Below are 17,834 nucleotides of genomic sequence, written 5' to 3' on the forward strand. Positions count from 1 at the left end.
GGGTGGTCGTGGGACAAGCTTCACAGGCCTTTGGTGAAGAAGAGATGAAGTTAGGCATGTGAAAAGATATTGGAAGTTTATGACAGGAAGAACATATAATATAGCTAACTCAGCAAACCTTGAGGAGTGGTGGGCACCACAGGACACAACAAAAACGCCCAGATCCTTGACTTTCCCAAGCTGGCATTTCAGTTAGGAGCGACGGCGAACAAATAAGAAAAAGGAAAATTATAGAACGGCAGTTGCTGATAAGAGCTGTGGAGAGAGAAAAATTATAAAGCTGGGAAGGGCGATACGGAGCCCCAGGAAAGGGAGTTGCTATTTTTAAAGGCTGGTAAGAGAGTAGAGCTGATAAGGGGCTTGAGCTGTGACCTAAAGGAGCTCCTGTTCCAGTTGGGAACAGCAAGTACCAGGGTACCAGCCTGGGTAGAGCTCAGCATCCTGGGGAACACCAGACACGCTGATGCGACAGGTGTGATAACCAGGACTGTCATAATTAGCTGTTAGTTGAGGTGGGTTGCTTCAGAGCATACGTGCTTCCTTTGTTGGCCCTCCATACACCCCTCTGCGGTACTAAGTGTGGAACCCAGCGCCTTGTGCATTCGAACCAGGCATTCTACTGCTGAACCGCACTTCCCTCCCTTCCTTCCTCCTTATCTTTGACTCCTATGTTTATTGAGCACCTACTGTTAGCCCCAGTAGCTCTGGAGATGAAGTGTTGACAAAAATAGGTGTAATTTCTACCAGAACAAAGCTTATAGTCCCAGGGACGGAGGCGTACGTTAAATGAGGAATGATTTAATTATATTGGCAATAAGTACTGTGGAGGAAATGAACAGAGGTTAAACTGGACCGAACTTAGTCTTAGGGGTGGGGCTGGGAAATTTTCCGTGAGGAAGTAATGCTTAAACTGTGACCTGTGGGAGAAATTGAATTTAGTTTGCTGAAGAGTGTGTGTGTGTGTGTGTGTGTGTGTGTGTGTGTGAGAGAGAGAGAGAGAGAGAGAGAGAAGAAGGAAGGAAGGAAGGAAGGAAGGAAGGAAGGAAGGAAGGAAGGAAGGAAGGAAGGGTGTGGAAAGAATCCCTTTCGCATAGAGGTCACTGATTGACAGTTCACTGCAGTACGTTTTCCATTGACAAGGTTTATTTGGCTTGTGTGTCGTATGTTTTTGTTTTCTTTTCCGAGACATGGTTTCTCTGTGTAGTCCTGGCTGTCCTGGAGCTTGCTCTATAGACCAGGCTAGCCCTGAACTCAGAGATCCAATTGCCTCTGCCTCCAGAGTGCTAGGATTAAAGGTGTGTGCCACCACCTCTTGGCTTTTGTGTGTAGCATTGTAAAATGTATATTAATTATCAAAATTTCAAAATTGGGACATGTCCCATTGAAATCCAAGGTTTTCTTTGGCTTCTGCTGAAAAAAAAAAAAAAGTGAAAGAGTAGAAGTTCACACCCCAATGACACCAGGCAACCCCTCATATCTCAAGTGAAGCTTAGAATCTTGATTCTATTTATTATTACTTTTTTAATTTTTAAAACATACTTTTATGTGCATTGGTGTTTTGTATTCATGCATGTTTGTATGAAGGTGTCAAATCCCCTGGAACTGGGGCCATAAGCGGTTGTAAGCTCTGCTATGTGGGTGCTAGGAAGTACAGGCAGTGCTCTTAACCACTTAGTTAACGCTCTAGGCCCCAAAATCTTGGTTCTTTTACTTATATGGTTGCTGGGTCTTTTCCGTGTGTCTATGTCCCAGTTCCTTACCTGGCCCAGGGCAGTTTTATCAAGATGGTGAGAATGAAGAACAGACCCGTAGGAAACACTCAGGTCCCAAGCTGCTATGGTGGCTGTGGCCACGCAGTGGTATTAATACCGTTCCCTGCCTCTCCTCCCAGCAGCATGTCATGGTTTAGTGGCCTCCTGGTTCCCAAGGTGGATGAACGGAAAACAGCTTGGGGGGAACGCAATGGGCAGAAGCGCCCACGCCACGCGACTCGAGCCAGTGGCTTCTGCGCACCCCGCTACATGAGCTGCCTCAAGAATGCGGAGCCACCCAGCCCCACTCCTGCGGCTCACCCTCGGTGCCCCTGGCAGGATGAAGCCTTCATCAGGAGGGCAGGCCCGGGCAGGGGTATGGAGCTGGGGCTGCGGTCAGTGGCCTTGGGTTTTGATGACACTGAGGTGACCACACCGATGGGGACAGCTGAAGTGGCACCCGATACATCGCCTCGGAGGGGTCCGTCCTGCTGGCACCGGCTCGTGCAGGTGTTCCAGTCTAAGCAGTTCCGCTCGGCCAAGCTGGAGCGTCTGTACCAGCGGTACTTCTTCCAGATGAACCAGAGCAGCCTCACGCTGCTCATGGCGGTGCTGGTGCTGCTCACGGCTGTCCTGTTGACCTTCCACGCTGCGCCTGCCCAGCCTCAGCCTGCCTACGTGGCCCTGCTGACCTGTGCCTCCATCCTTTTTGTGGTACTCATGATAGTGTGTAACCGACATAGCTTCCGCCAGGACTCCATGTGGGTGGTGAGCTATGTGGTTTTGGGCATCCTAGCAGCCGTGCAAGTCGGGGGTGCCCTGGCGGCCAACCCACACAGCCCTTCGGCAGGCCTTTGGTGCCCCGTGTTCTTCGTCTACATTACCTACACGCTTCTTCCCATTCGCATGCGAGCCGCAGTGCTCAGCGGCCTGGGCCTTTCCACCCTGCATTTGATTTTGGCCTGGCAGCTCAACACCGGTGACCCCTTCCTTTGGAAGCAGGTAGGTGAAACCCGAGTGAGACTGGGAAGGGGACTGCCGAGGGAGGGACACAGGTATCATGTCTAGATATATCAGGCCAGTTTTCAGGGGCTAGCCTCTGCCTGGCTGGGACTTATATCCTTGTATCAGTGGGCATTGCTGAGGAGGAGGTCTGTAGTCTGTCAAGACAGGCCAGTCTTCAGCTCTTTCGCCTAGGTCAGTAGACACGCTGTGTGTGTGTGTGTGTGTGTGTGTGTGTGTGTGTGTGTAGATCTCTCTGACCTCTTGTTGACCTCTGAGACTCGAGCTCTATTGTTACTCCTGAGGAGCAGCTGTAGGTAGTTCTGTGAAGCTTCCAGAAGCGAGGCCTCTCTACTCCTCCAGACGCTGTGGCCTGTAGCCCACCATGGCCTCATAAACAGAAAGTTGTTTGGGGCTCCTGGGGTGAGGAGCTGGGTGCCCTGGCATGATGCCCTTCCCTGCCTGGAACAGAACATACCTCTTTAAAAGTAACTTTATAGCTAGTTTGTTGTGGAGCAAGTGCCCGCAGGGCACTGTCAGATCTCTTAAAGGGCCAGACCCTTCTGTGCTGGTTCCTAGGTTCTCTTCTTGGCTGCCTGGGAAGTGGGGGTTTAGGCTGAACCGCTCTTCTGGGGGAGAAGACACTCAGGAGTGGTGTCTCCCTTCCCCCCTCTGGCAGACTTGCCAGGAGGTGGGTGTGTGGCTCGTCCCTGCTCTCTGCTGGCATGGTGCCCAGGGCCCAGCCCTGTGCCTGATGGGGGAGGCTGAGCCTGGGAGGCCGGAACTGCCAGCCTCCTACCTCCCCAGGGTGCCTGGCTTCAGTTTCACTCCGTGGGGTCTCCGCATTCCTGGGATGGTAGAGAAAACTGCTTCTGTACCCATCTTTAGGGCTCTGGCTGCCCAGTCAGCGTCTCAGAACTGAGAACACTCTCATGTGCCCAATGAGGCCTGTGAGTCTTTGCATGGAGCAGGGGCTTGTAGCCCCTCAGAAGGGGCAATCCCTTCTGAGATCCAGATCCACTTGTGTCCCTAGGAAGAACTTTTTCCTGATGCACTCACTGAGACACCCCGGGCAGTGACTGGGCTGGGGTGGCCTCTGGAGCCTTGGCATCCATTTTTTCTCACGGTAAATAGGGATGAGTGTGGTTATTTCAGTCCCTCATCCCTCTTCCCCTTCCCTCCGCTGTGACTCACATTTTCCTCTTGGGCTCCTGGGACCAGGAAGGGAAGTTGCCTGGATTGTCCCCCTCCCACCCCCCCCACTGGGGGCTATTCTTAGAAGCCCCCAAGGGAGATAGAGTGCCCCCTCTTCACCCCTGCTGCTGAGAGGGGAAGCTCTGTGTATGTTCTCTGGTAGCTTCGTGGACTGGGCAGGTCTGCTGAAGGCCAGTCCTGCAGGGTCAGTGCTGGGGTTAGGAGCTAGGGGTTAGCCAGACCTTGGTTTTACACAGTGGAATCGAAGATTAAATGTCCTGTCCAAGTCTGCAGGCTTAGTTCTGGTTCAGGGCAGTTGGTAAGCATTCCCTCCTTTCTCCACAACCATAGCCCTGCCCCATCCAGCTTGGGTGGAGTCCCAGTGCCAGTTAACCCCTGAGTCTCCAGCAACACTGAAGCCAGCATGCCTCCGATGTATTCCCTAGTCAGTTCTCTTGACAGTAGTTTGGGACTGGCTATGGGGAGGGTGGGGGCGTAGGTATGAGATCCTGCAGAGGTGTGTGTGTAAGAGATGGGAGAAGGGCAGGAGAGGAAGGAGGAGAGGGCTGTGGAGGAGGAGAATCCTATCTTGTAGAAGAGGTGACCATGCAGTCTCTCTAGTAGTAGAACTGATAGCTGCCAAGGAGGGGCTCTGAGCCTGGTCTTCAAGAGCTAGAGTCCGTGGAGAAGGAGTTTTCAGAAATCTGGAGTATGTTAGAGAGTGGAATCAGGACAAAGTCTTTGTGGAATCCGATTGTCCAGGATTTGGGTCTCCTGTCAACCACAACCGACCGTGTGATCTTGGACAAGCCACTGGGCCCTTGAGTCACTCGGGTGTGAAGTGGGGTACTGTTACCTGGTTCCTAGACTTGTAAGAAACTCATCGATCAATAGGTGGACCGTGTCCTCCGGATCCTAGACATCGCAGGTGGCTAGCAAACCGGCTGCTCGAATAACAGCAGTAGTATTAGCTCCAACCGTGATCCCATCGCTTGGGAATGTAAGCGGAGGGTCAGTGCTTAGTGAGTTTAAAGCTTGGGGACATAGTGAGACCCTACCTCAAAAACCAACCAACCAACCAACCAACCAACCAACCACAACAAAACTCAGCAGGGGGCATTCTGCTATTAAGTCCGCAGGGAGGCTCTAGAGATATTATTCCTCCCGTTCAGTTTGTAGATGAGTAAGTGGAGACCCAGAGAGAGGAAAGGACAAGTCGACTTGTCGCTTGGTTCACTCAGAAGAGGATGGGAAGCTCAGGTCTCCTTAGTGTTGCTCTGTAAGGAGAGCCACACACAGATGTCTTCTGTTAGGGGTGTTTGTGGGGCAGGAGATTGTAGGCTGCCTGGGTTGGGCCTTTGACCTGTGTGGCTGCGGTCGGTGTTTCTGCTTCTTTTTTTTTTTTTTTGGTTTTTCGAGACAGGGTTTCTCTGTGAAGTCCTGGCAGTCCTGGAACTCACTCTGTAGACCAGGCTGGCCTCGAACTCAGAAATCCATCTGCCTCTGCCTCCCAAGTGCTGGGATTAAAGGCGTGTGCTACCACCGCCTGGCCGTGTTTCTGCTTCTGAAGCTGTGACAAGCTCATCCTACTGGCCACAGAATGATCTAGGCAGGCTGGGATCTGTGTGTATGTGTGTGGGGGACAGAGTATCTTGGGGATGGTACAGCTTGGGGACAAACCTGGTGCAGGATTTTATTTCCTGCTCACAGTATGTTCTGAGTTAGTGTGTGTGTGTGTGCCGGGCAGGTGGTCACTCATCCACCTCTGCCACCCTCCCACAGCTCGGTGCTAACGTGGTGCTCTTCCTCTGCACCAATGCCATCGGTGTCTGCACACACTACCCCGCTGAAGTGTCTCAACGCCAAGCCTTTCAGGAGACCCGAGGTTACATCCAGGCACGTCTGCATCTGCAGCATGAGAATCGTCAGCAGGTGGGGGCCGCTTCCCTTGGCTAGGACGTTCTTTGCCTTCACCCCTAGTACCTTGTAGATTCGACCTGCTGCCGCCCTTTGGGACACAAGTGTGAACAGTCCCCAAGGACAGTGCATCGTAAAAGGCCTTGGGGGGGTCCTGTTCTGTTCAGGGCTGGGAGGGAGAATACAGGTGCGCATCGGAGGATTGAGTGGAGGTCTATTAGAGACAGCTAGGATGCGTGACTTCCGAGGGCAGGGTTAGGCGGTGTCAAGTCAAGATCCGGAAGGGATGCTCAGGTCGCAGAGGGACGGGAGGGCTCTGGGGATGTGAAAGGAACAAGAATCAAAATGGAAAACAGAGAGGATAGTGGTTGGAACCGCTGGTCTAGGAACGGCTGCTGCTATCGGTGTTGCCCCAGCATGTTGCCATGGAGATGAAAGAAGACATCAACACAAAAAAAGAAGACATGATGTTCCATAAGATCTATATCCAGAAGCATGATAATGTCAGGTAGGACCGGGGAGGGGATGCTGCCAGGAGGGTTGCAGGGTACCAAAGAGTCCTTGAGGGCTACGAGGCCCATCTCTCTCCCTCTGTTTTCCACAGCATCCTGTTTGCAGACATTGAGGGCTTCACCAGCCTGGCCTCCCAGTGCACTGCACAGGAACTGGTCATGACCTTGAATGAGCTCTTCGCCCGGTTTGACAAGCTGGCCGCGGTGAGGGTACTGGGGCTTAGAGGTGGTGCCAACCATGATGAACCATATGGTGTTGATGGTGGCGGTTGGGGGTGGGGTGGCGGGCCAGGTGTGATCAGGAGAGTAAGGTGATCTCCCACCTCTCCTCCTCTAGGAGAATCACTGTCTGAGGATCAAGATTTTAGGGGATTGTTACTACTGTGTGTCAGGGCTGCCAGAGGCCCGGGCAGACCACGCCCACTGCTGTGTGGAGATGGGGGTAGACATGATCGAGGCCATCTCGTAAGTAGCACCCCTTCCCAGGCCTGTTGGAACTGTGGGTGCCCGGGTACCTCCTTCTCTGAAGTGTCTTGGGGACTTTACTCTAAGTAGCTCTTTAACCTTGAGATGCATTTCTCACTGGAGAGGGAGTGGGTCTTTCTCCAGTCTGTTTGAAGACCCCTGTGGTCCTCCCAACCCCAGCCTGCTGGAGGGTGCAGGGACTGGAACAGGTGGGGTTTGTGACTGCAGACAATGCCAGTTGAGCAGGCTGGAGCTGGCAGCAACTCAGTCCTACAGGATGAGGGCAGTTTCTGCTGAATGTAGTCCTCAAACTGTTGTCCTTGAGTCGCAGGTAGCTTCCTGCCCTTATCTAGTCAAAACTATTCTTCTGTCCTTCCATCTGCTTCTGTCTTTGCCTGGATTGATTGGATTTTTTTTTTTTTTTTGAGACAGGGTTTCTCTCTGTAGCCCTGGCAGTCCTAGAACTCACTCTGTAGACCAGGCTAGCCTCGAACTCAGAAATCTGCCTGCCTCTGCCTCCCAAGTGCTGGGATTAAAGGCGTGCGCCACCACTGCCCGGCGCTTGGATTCTTTTTAAAGTGTATTTATTTATTTAGTCTGTGTGGTGTGTGTGTGTGTGTGTGTGCACCTGCCATCGTGTGTGTGTGTGTGTGTGTGTGTGTTGCTCACGAGGATAACTTGGAGCTGGTGTTCTTCTACTCTCTGGGTCCCAGGAATGATTGGACTTAGGTAATCAGGCTTGGCGGCAAGTGTGTTTACCGCTGAGCCATTCCGCTGGCCTCCGCTTGGGTTCTTGGCTAGAGGATAAGAGGACAGCTTGGGGCTGATCTAGAGTTCCGTCTCCTCAGGCTGGTGCGTGAGGTGACGGGTGTAAACGTGAACATGCGTGTGGGCATCCACAGTGGACGTGTGCATTGCGGTGTCCTTGGTCTGAGGAAATGGCAGTTCGATGTCTGGTCCAACGATGTGACCCTGGCCAACCACATGGAGGCCGGGGGGCGGGCCGGGTAAGTGGAAGGAGGGCTCTAGTTGGTTACAGGGGGTGAATGGATGGGAGGGTGGGTGGGAGAGCCAGGGTCTTAACCTCCTGGCCCCTTACAGCCGTATCCACATCACTCGGGCCACACTGCAGTACCTGAACGGGGACTATGAGGTGGAGCCAGGCCGCGGTGGTGAGCGCAACGCCTACCTCAAGGAGCAGTGCATAGAGACCTTCCTCATACTAGGCGCCAGCCAAAAACGGGTCAGGACCAGTGCAGGACTGCTGGGAGGGGTGGGGGGGGGGGAGAGGAACAAACAGAGAGGTGCTAGCAAAGGTCTTCTTGGGGTTCTGCTTCTGACCTGTACTCACGCTGCCGCACAGAAAGAAGAGAAAGCCATGCTGGCCAAGCTGCAGCGGACGCGGGCCAACTCCATGGAAGGACTCATGCCACGCTGGGTTCCTGACCGTGCCTTCTCCCGGACCAAGGACTCTAAGGCATTCCGACAGATGGTGAGGGGCTCTCTGTACTGTGACCTGGGGGCCTTACTTTTTGGTCTCCCTCAAAGTGTCCCCTTTCATCCCTGTAGCTGGATCCTCCATTCCATAGATGTGATCTAAAATTGGGGGCAGAGGGACTGGTTTCACCCAAAGGGCCCCAGTTCTCCCCACGTGTGTGTGGGGACCCTCTCAACTTAGTACTGAAATAGGAAAGATCCTGGGGTGAAAGCACTCAGCTCCTCTCCCCCCTCACACATTCCATTTCTTTCTCCAGGGCATCGATGACTCTAGCAAAGACAAGTAAGTCGGTCTATGGGACGGGTCAGGGAGGGAGAAGGCATTTGCAGCCTGGGATGCACTGTGGGTTGAGACTTCCCATTTGTCGTAAGATGTGGGAGCAGGTACCACACAGCCTTCCCTTGCTGCTGCCTGAACCCTGCCCATCCTATTGCTTATCCTGTGGCGGTAACTCATGCACCCAGTAAAACTTGTGTCCCATTATCAGCCGGGGTGCCCAAGATGCTCTGAACCCTGAAGATGAGGTGGATGAGTTCCTGGGCCGAGCCATCGATGCCCGAAGCATCGACCAACTGCGTAAGGACCATGTGCGCCGGTTCCTGCTCACCTTCCAGAGAGAGGATCTTGAGAAGAAGGTTTGGGGGACACAAGGCAAAAGAGTGAGGGCTGGAAGGAGGGAAGGCCTGGCTTGGGGACTGAACGCACATTGAGGGACAGGAGGATGTGTCGGGGATGGGAAGAGACCATAGCACAGGATGGAAATTAGTATTAATTGGGCCAAGTGTTCCTCCCAAGGCCCTTGTAGGACCCAGATTTTTGCTGTCCATAACTTGCCTGCCGGAGCAGAACCCAGCACCCAGCTTGGTTTTCTTTCTTCCCTCAGTATTCACGGAAAGTAGACCCTCGCTTTGGAGCCTACGTCGCCTGTGCCCTCCTGGTTTTTTGCTTCATCTGTTTCATCCAGCTCCTTGTATTCCCACAGTGAGTCCGTCCCCACATTTCTAACTTTCCTAATACCCATGCAAGCTGCTGGTCTCAGGGACTAGGACCAGGACACCCTGATTTTGCTGATATTTCTCCCTGACCTTCCCTTGTTCCAGCTCCACCCTGATACTTGGGATTTATGCCAGTATCTTCCTGCTGTTGCTGGTCACTGTGTTGATCTGTGCTGTGTGTTCCTGTGGTTCGGTAAGTAGGGGGACTTCCCTGAGACTGTTGGTGAAGGAGGGGATTCCCGTGGGGAAGGGAGGAGGCGGCCATGCCTCTTTTTGGACCTTGTTCTTGGCCGGTCTTCCGCCTTGGCTGATGCGGTTTCTAACTTCTCCGTGTGTCTTACTGCTGCTGCAGCTCTTCCCCAAGGCCCTGCAACGTCTGTCCCGCAGTATCGTTCGCTCACGGGTGCACAGCACAGCGGTTGGAGTCTTCTCCGTTCTGCTTGTGTTCATCTCTGCCATCGCCAATATGGTAATTCTCCCATGTCCCATGCCAGGCACTTTCTGAGAACTGTAGCCTTTCTGAGTATTTCCAGCCTTTGGGTAGCCTGCTGTCCCCTGTGGGTGGGGGTAACTCTCGTTCTTAGTCTTGGTTTCCTCTTTTGTCATCCCTGAGGATTTTAGTCTAAAAAGTACCTCAGGGTACAGCCCTCGTAAACCTTTCCCTCACTGGTTATCCTGACATGCACTCAACCTTTGCAGTTCACCTGTAATCACACCCCAATAAGGACCTGTGCGGCCCGGATGCTGAACTTAACACCAGCGGATGTCACCGCCTGCCACCTACAACAGCTCAATTACTCTCTGGGACTGGATGCTCCCCTGTGTGAGGGCACCGCACCCACCTGCAGCTTCCCTGAGGTGTCCGAACAGTGTTCAGGCAGAGGGGGTTGTTCTAGAACAGTTGTCAGCCCCTGTGTCCCAGGCCTAGCGGTGGGCACCAGAGAGCCAGGAACTGAAAGTACTCTCAGACTCAAGGGGCAACCGGGGCTTGTGGTATAGGGAGCTGGGGCTTGAAGGTGGGCGGGAGGATAGTGAGGCAGGGGAGTAGGTGGTCTTTACTGTCACCCAACGCTGCCTCTGCTGTCCCCCCACCCCCCAGTACTTCGTTGGGAACATGCTTCTGAGTCTCCTGGCCAGCTCTGTCTTCCTACACATCAGCAGCATTGGGAAGCTGGCTATGACCTTTGTCTTGGGGTTCATCTATTTAGTGCTGATTTTGCTGGGTCCTCCAGCCACCATCTTTGACAACTATGATCTACTGCTTGGCGTCCATGGCTTGTAAGTTAATTCTCAGCCTCTTATATCTCTCTGGGGTCTCCCTGATCCTTCTGGGCTGAGAGTCTCTGGTACCCAGGCCTTTGGAATGTACAACTCACTTGTGGGAGAAAGGGAAGGGAGTGGTTAGTTCCTAGCATGTGACCTCAGGTAGTTACCCCAAAGAAATTCCAGTTGTGACAAATTCCTGTCTCTTTAGGCTAGCATTTTTTTTTTTTTTTTTTTTTTTTTTTGGTTTTTGGTTTTTCGAGTCAAGATTTCTCAGTATAGCCCTGGCTGTCCTGGAACTCATTCTCTCACTCTGTAGACCATGCTGACCTCAAACTCAGAAATCTACCTGCCTCTCTCTGCCTCCCAAGTGCTTAGGCTAGCTTAAAAAAAAAAAGCCCCCACATTTGCTTGGTACTTTCCTTACCCACTGGGGTTTTAAATTTTTTTATTTTTTACTGGGTAACCACCCTGGGTGTCCTAGAACTCACAGAGATTTGCTTGCCTCTGTTTCCTAAGGGCTCTGCCCTCTGTTCATAGGTCTTAGAGCTGTGTGGTAGCAGAGCTCTAACAAACAGTGCTGGCCCTTTGGGATGGGCATGTGGCCTTCGCTTGTGGTAGGAAGAATTAATAGTCTTCTGGGTTTGAGTCCTTGGTCTGCCTCTTGTTAGCTTTGTAGCCTTGGGCAAGTGAGCTAACTTCTCTGAGTTTTCTTATCAGTAAGCATCAGTGTCTCAGGCCGTCTATTGGCAACAAACAATCCTGAAGCCTTGTGGCACCTCAAGCACATGCTAAACCTTTCAGAAGGGTACTTAGAGCTGACCCATTTCACTGACAAGGACACTGAGGCTTAGAGACAAGAGTTATAAGCGACTTATCCTGGACCATTTAGCAGCTATGGGAGGAGCTCCTAGTTGGGAAAGGTTTAACCTTTGTCCGTATTGAGCTGATTTGTGTGAGCAAAGGCTCTACCCACAGGCTTGCATAGTGATTGGGCTCAGCAACGTAGTCTCTACCTCCCCTCCAGTATCCCTCCCAGCAGACAGCCTCCAATGACTTTTGTATCTTCCTGCCAGGGCTTCCTCCAACGAGACCTTTGATGGGCTGGACTGGTAAGTGGGGGCCCCGGGGCAGCAAAGGATGAGGCCCGTGTTGATCTCCTTCAGGCACCAAGCTTGTCTCTGATTGTTTTCAGCCCAGCTGTAGGGAGGGTAGCGCTCAAATATATGACCCCAGTGATTCTGCTGGTGTTCGCCCTGGCATTGTATCTACATGCACAACAGGTGGAATCTACTGCCCGCCTGGACTTCCTGTGGAAACTACAGGTGACTTGGCTGGACCTTTATGGGAAGGAGAGGCTTCTTGGGGGCAGAGCCTGAGCCAAGTCAGAAATGCATCTCTTGCTAACTGGCTGAGGCTGAGGTGGCCCAAGCCCACCCTGGTTCCATGCTTTGTGTCTCCATCTCCTGTCTCCTGTCCCGTCTTGCACCTGCCCCCTTCACTCCTTCGCCTGTAATTTAGGCCTCCTCTGCCTGTGCCTTTCTTCCTCCACGTGGTTCCCTGTGATGTCCAGCCTCAGGCCTTGGCCACTGCGCCCAGCCTCTGTGAGTGTTGGGCAATGGCTGATGGATGTGGTGCCCACAGGCAACAGGGGAGAAGGAGGAGATGGAGGAGCTGCAGGCCTACAACCGGCGGCTGCTGCACAACATCCTTCCCAAGGACGTGGCTGCCCACTTCCTGGCCCGAGAACGCCGCAACGACGAACTGTACTACCAGTCGTGTGAATGCGTGGCCGTCATGTTTGCCTCCATTGCCAACTTCTCGGAGTTCTATGTGGAACTCGAGGCCAACAATGAGGGTGTGGAGTGCCTGCGGCTGCTCAATGAGATAATCGCCGACTTCGATGAGGTGCTTGCTCGTTGACTAGCACTGGCACAATAGGGACAATCTGGGGACCAGGGAAAAGGAGCAGGCTTTGGGTGGAAAAGCCAGGGGTTAGATGGGGTGAATGTCCCTCGCCCAGTCAGGGGCAGCGAGGGGATCAGGCTCGGTGGGGCAGGGCCATCCTTGCTGAGGAGCAGAAGACAGGAGGCTCTAGGACAGGGATGACAAGATAGGTCTCAGGTGATGTTATGGAAGAGGAAGGCAGCTGGGCAGTGGTGGCGCATGCCTTTAATCCCGGCACTTGGGAGGCAGAGGCAGGCGGATTTCTGAGTTCGAGGCCAGCCTGGTCTACAGAGTGAGTTCTAGGACAGCCAGGGCTACACAGAGAAGCACTGTCTCGAAAAAGCAAAAAAGAAAAAAGAGGAAGACGGTAGTCTGTGGGCAAATCCATGCGAAACCAAGCAAGCCAGATTGTCTCTCAAAGAGCGAAAACAGGAGCAAAATGTGAGGAAGTGTTCTGGACACCTGGGTCAGGGATGGGCTGTCCACTGTTCTGGAGGAAAGTCCCCCAAACACACACACACACTCTGGGATATGGTTTCCCCAAACCATGTCAGAGTGTTTCTGCTGCAGGGGACCATTCTGAATCTCTGTAGTCAGTTCCTGGGGTCCTGGACTGCCTGTTTCCTTGGCTTCTCAGAGAATAGTGATAATAGCAATCAGAAGGGGGCTCACCCACTAAAACGATGGGGCTCTGGGGGATTGGGGAGGTGGGGCATGACAAGGAGTGAGCTTTGGAAAGACCTGTGTCTGGCTTGACTGATCCCCCCTGTCCCTTCACCCCCACCCCTGCCCATGTAATCCAGATCATCAGTGAGGAGAGGTTCCGGCAGCTGGAGAAGATCAAGACAACCGGTAGCACCTACATGGCCGCCTCTGGACTGAATGCCAGCACCTATGACCAGGTCGGCCGTTCACACATCACCGCCATGGCCGACTATGCCATGCGGCTCATGGAGCAGATGAAACACATCAACGAACACTCTTTCAACAATTTCCAGATGAAGATCGGTGAGGGGCTGGGGCAGCATGTGGGTAAAGCTGAGCGTTGAGGTATGGGTTGGGCAGGGTGAGTTCTCCATCAGGACTCCGTGGGGTTTCTACCTCCCACCTTCCTGTCGAGTTTAATCATGAGGACAAAGACCTCTTGAGCCTTCCATGTGCTGGGTGGGGTCTTTGTCCTAGATGTTTCCAGTACATTCTAAGAAGTACATCAAGGCCCCTTTCTAAGATAAGGCGAGTGGCGCTCGGAGATTACATGACGCAGCGAAGGTTAGAAGACTAGCTGGCAGGTTTGTCTAAAGGCCTGGTATCTAAGTGTGTGGTCAGTCTGGGATGTATGGTCAGGCTCAGACGCTCTGGTGGGACGCGGTGATTAAATTAGTCCAGAGCCTGGCTTGACTCCCGACAGCCATACTTGTCCGTAAGGTGAGGCAGCAGTGTGAACAGCGAGTGCCCGGGGAAGCCTTCCGTAGATGAGCTGCAATCCTTGTCTGGACTCAAGGGAGCCAACTCAGCTATCATGCCCAGCCCCCACCCCCTTTTATTCTAAACCACCAGAAGCATTGTCCCCTTTGATATTTTTTCCTTTGGGTTTTGTTGAAGTAAATAATTAAAAATCGGCCACCAGTCAAGCCGACTAGCAGTGTCTCTGCCTAGCTCAGCTGCCATGTTGTGTGGCCAGAGGTGGCAGCTAGAATCGGGCAGCCAAAAACACCAGCTCTGCCACCCATGAGACGCCAGCATGGGAGATGGTTCTGCCGTTCTTCCATGCTGTCTCCGCAAGGCTGGGCATTGTGAGGCAATCCCATTGCGTGGGCATCCACGAGGGCCCAGTAAGAAAAATGAGACTCTAATGCTTAAATATTAATCAACAAATTTATAAGTTTGGTAAGGCTCAATAACAAGATGCCCATATGATCAGAAATGTAACCCAATACCCAACCTAGATATACCAACTACCTTTGACTGCCAGGGACACATGAACATCTACCTCCATTTTCCTCTCTCTCTCTCTCTCTCTCTCTCTCTCTCTCTCTCTCTCTCTCTCTCTCTGTCTCTCTTATCTCATCATCTCTCCCTCTCCTAGCTCCTCCTCTTCCTTCTCCTCTCCCTCTCCTTCCTCCTCCCACCTTAGCTCCTCCTACAGGGTTCCTCTCAGGGGACGATGCAAGGGGAGATGACTGTCAGGAGTGACCCTGTGACATCCTAGCCTCAATCTCTTGCTAATGTCTCTACTTCAGGGTTGAACATGGGTCCAGTTGTAGCAGGCGTCATTGGGGCCCGGAAGCCACAGTATGACATCTGGGGAAATACCGTGAATGTTTCCAGTCGTATGGACAGCACAGGAGTTCCTGACCGAATACAGGTAAGGGGGTGTCACTGAGTTGAATGGGTGTTGAAGACTCTTGGTGGTCTCTGTACAGGACGGGGCAGGGAGCTTCTTTACTATGGCTGTTGGGGTAAGGGGTTGCTGGGGAGGAAAACGTACCCAATAGAGGACTCCTGGGCTTCTTACCAATACATCAAGGATCCCAGGCTGAGCAGGCTCCCTTTCCACTTCCCCAGGTGACCACGGACCTGTACCAGGTTCTAGCTGCCAAGGGCTACCAACTGGAGTGTCGAGGGGTGGTCAAGGTGAAGGGAAAGGGGGAGATGACCACCTACTTCCTCAATGGGGGTCCCAGCAGTTAGCAGAGTGCAATAGCAGAGATTCAACCCAAGGGACCAAGGTGGGCATTGAGTGGACTTTCTGCTCCCCGGGTGGAGCTGTGGCAGGGAGCACTGAGCCTCCAGATCTTGCTGACGGCAAAAGGGAACATCCCAGCAGGCTGTGCTTGGACCATGTTCCTCTGCCTTCAGAATGGTGAAGGAGGGGATGCCGAGAGGATTTTCCGAGTGACTTTCTTAATCGGAGTAGGGCTGTTTGTTTGCATTTTTTGGATAAGAGAACAGCAGCAGAGGCTGAGGAACCTCCTGTTTGAGAGTAAAATGGCAACTCACTATGCCTACTGTTTCCCTGTCTGGGCAACAGGCTCAGGGCTAGGTCCTTTCTTTCCCTATTTTTCCTGGGACTACTTTTGTACAAAGACTGCCGGCAGGCACGAAGAACGCTTCCGCCTTTGCTTGCCTGTGTCTGAAGCACTGGTCTTGGGCATTCCCAGTGCCAGCCAAGTCTCCTTCCTAGGCACAAGGTGGAGGAAGGAGGTGCTGTGGGACCCAGCTCTGACCATATTTCAGGGGAATGTTTCCATTTGCCAAATCCTAGTCCCGTGATCTGTCCCCAAAGGGGAACAAAGGGACCTCTGACAGTGAAGATTCAGCCCCAATTCCTGCATGCTCCAGGGAAAGGGGCATCTGGCCTCACTGGTACTGTGAAAATAACCAGCCAGAGAGCAAGCCTGTGTGTGAGGTCATCAGAAGAACAGGGACTGGACGTTCACCTACAGGTGCCGAAGAATGCAGGCAGCCCAGGAAGAAGAGGAGGAGGCCACACTGACCTGAGGCTCCAGTGTGCCCACATGCTCACTTGCTGTCTTGCTGGCAGGGGCCATGGAGCATCTCTGCCCCTTGTATTGCCAAATAGCAAAAGGGTCAGGGTTCTAAGAAAGATGACCCTGACCCCAAAACTGGCCTCCTAAGTCTGGTACTAGGGAGGCCCTGTGCGTTTGTGTAACTGTGTGTGCAACTGTGTGTGCATGTTGCTTCTGTGTGTGTGTGTGTGTGTGTGTGTGTGTGTGTGTGTGTGTCTGTTTTTGAGGTCTCCATGTGTCTCCACTGGAGACTGCCTCTCTCCCAGGGGCCTCTGTCTTCTGGTGTCAAGGCAGGGTTTCCTATGTCAAGGGATGGAGAGTAAAGCCCAGGTTGCACGGGAGCGGGATGAGGCTTGGTAGTAAAATGAGAGTGGCCTGGAGAGAGGAGTCCTTTTTGTGCCAAATCCCTAAGTGCCATTTGGAGGCCACATGTGCAGTATGACTGTCCCCCTGCCTAGGGCAGGGACCCAAGCATCTGCTTACTCTCTAGTGTTCCTTGGACTTGAAGTGTTAGAGGTTTGTGGGGTGGAGACTCAGGCATTTCCTGGGTTCCTCAGCTTGTGTCTTGGGGGCATGGTATGCTTTTCTGACTGGCGTAGAGTGGGATCCCTCTCTGAGGACCCAGAATTTGGTACTAGGGGATGGAGCCTAGGAGCTTGGAACTTGGCTGTCCCAAGCCTTCAGCCTGGATCTAGCATGGCTAGACTCTAGTCCTGGTTCCCAAGCCTCATGAAGCCCGCCCTTGTCTGCCTCTTACCCTCGCAGCCTCCCTGACTCTGGTCTGAACTTGCTGGTGCCTTGGTTTCTCTGTCTGCACCAATTTAAGCCAGAGGCGGTCCACCTCCATTTTGATTGGGGATTGTCATTATCACTTTGTCTTAGATGTGGAAGGGCAGAGGAGAGAGTTTCAGGAGGTGTGGAAGGGGTGGGCTGTACTTTTGCCCTTCCTCAAGCTTCTGCCGCCAGTTCTCTGCAGAGGCCTGGTTTCCGGCTTGGTACTGCTTTCCTGGGAATCTCCATGTACCAGTCAATGGACCACTGGGCGCTTGATTGGCCAAGGCAGGGGAGAGGAAGACTAGCTGGTCCAGGCAGGAAATTGCCTGTCTCCTCCAGCCATGTCCTATCTCGTCCTATCTCTGGATAGGAAGGGACTACTCAATGCCATTGGGGTGGGGGTGAGGTATATTAGCCAAATCGGGGAGACCTTGGCTTTGGGTCTGCTTCTTGCCAGGTGGGAGGGCTTTGTCCACACCCTGGCTCCCCATACCACAGTGCCAGCCAGTCATGTCCTTCTCTGAGTTATTGTAGCCCCTCTCTTCACCAGTTGGTGAGGGAGTCAGGTTACGGGAAGCCATGGGCTCTGGTTTTTTAATGTAACCACTGTGGGAGTGGGGGAGGGTGACGAACCATGTATTTCAGTGAAATATTTAATATATTTAAATATCAATAAAATCAAACTCTTTGTAAAAAAAAAATGCCCTGTTCTCTGCAGCTGTTTGGACACGGGGTCGGGGGTCAGAAAGTGACAAAGCCTGGTAAAGCAGGCAAGCTCCTGTCCCAGGGGTCTCTGGGTCTCTCTCATCTGTGATCTAATAGCTTCCTGTGGTTTTCTGCCTGTCAGGATAAAGCTGCAGCGTCTTCAGAGAGCATGACTGCTTTCAGCATCACGAGGACAAATGTATCACCCCAGATGTTCACTCTGACCCCTGTCACGCATTAGGTCTAGACCTCTGTGGTTGCCCTTACAGCCCTTTGCATCT

General features: G+C 52.9%; 1 protein-coding gene across 1 annotated transcript; it reads left to right on the forward strand.

Annotated features, from left to right (window-relative positions):
- Nucleotides 1–1,880: 1,880 nt before the first annotated feature.
- Nucleotides 1,881–17,543, forward strand: Adcy6 (adenylate cyclase 6). The gene is made up of 21 exons (XM_028788287.1): nucleotides 1,881–2,753; nucleotides 5,730–5,879; nucleotides 6,251–6,372; nucleotides 6,469–6,580; nucleotides 6,714–6,841; nucleotides 7,690–7,848; nucleotides 7,943–8,084; nucleotides 8,205–8,333; nucleotides 8,596–8,621; nucleotides 8,827–8,974; nucleotides 9,223–9,320; nucleotides 9,440–9,527; nucleotides 9,687–9,803; nucleotides 10,034–10,192; nucleotides 10,434–10,612; nucleotides 11,674–11,709; nucleotides 11,793–11,922; nucleotides 12,242–12,505; nucleotides 13,348–13,552; nucleotides 14,785–14,909; nucleotides 15,110–17,543. The coding sequence occupies exons 1-21, from the start codon at nucleotides 1,896–1,898 to the stop codon at nucleotides 15,233–15,235; spliced, it is 3,501 nt and encodes a 1,166-aa protein (XP_028644120.1). The 5' UTR covers nucleotides 1,881–1,895; the 3' UTR covers nucleotides 15,236–17,543.
- The last annotated feature ends 291 nt before the right edge of the window (nucleotides 17,544–17,834 follow it).

The sequence above is a fragment of the Grammomys surdaster genome, unplaced genomic scaffold (assembly GCF_004785775.1).
Source record: "Grammomys surdaster isolate TR1022 unplaced genomic scaffold, NIH_TR_1.0 125742, whole genome shotgun sequence".
NCBI lineage: Eukaryota > Metazoa > Chordata > Mammalia > Rodentia > Muridae > Grammomys > Grammomys surdaster.

Bases quoted from the DNA above. Each gene is read 5' to 3' on its own strand.
- Adcy6 (XM_028788287.1), top strand. From the start codon at position 1,896: ATGTCATGGTTTAGTGGCCTCCTGGTTCCCAAGGTGGATGAACGGAAA. The intron at 6,581-6,713 runs GTGAGGGTACTG...CTCCTCCTCTAG, and splicing joins GGTTTGACAAGCTGGCCGCG to GAGAATCACTGTCTGAGGAT. The intron at 8,622-8,826 runs GTAAGTCGGTCT...TCCCATTATCAG, and splicing joins GATGACTCTAGCAAAGACAA to CCGGGGTGCCCAAGATGCTC.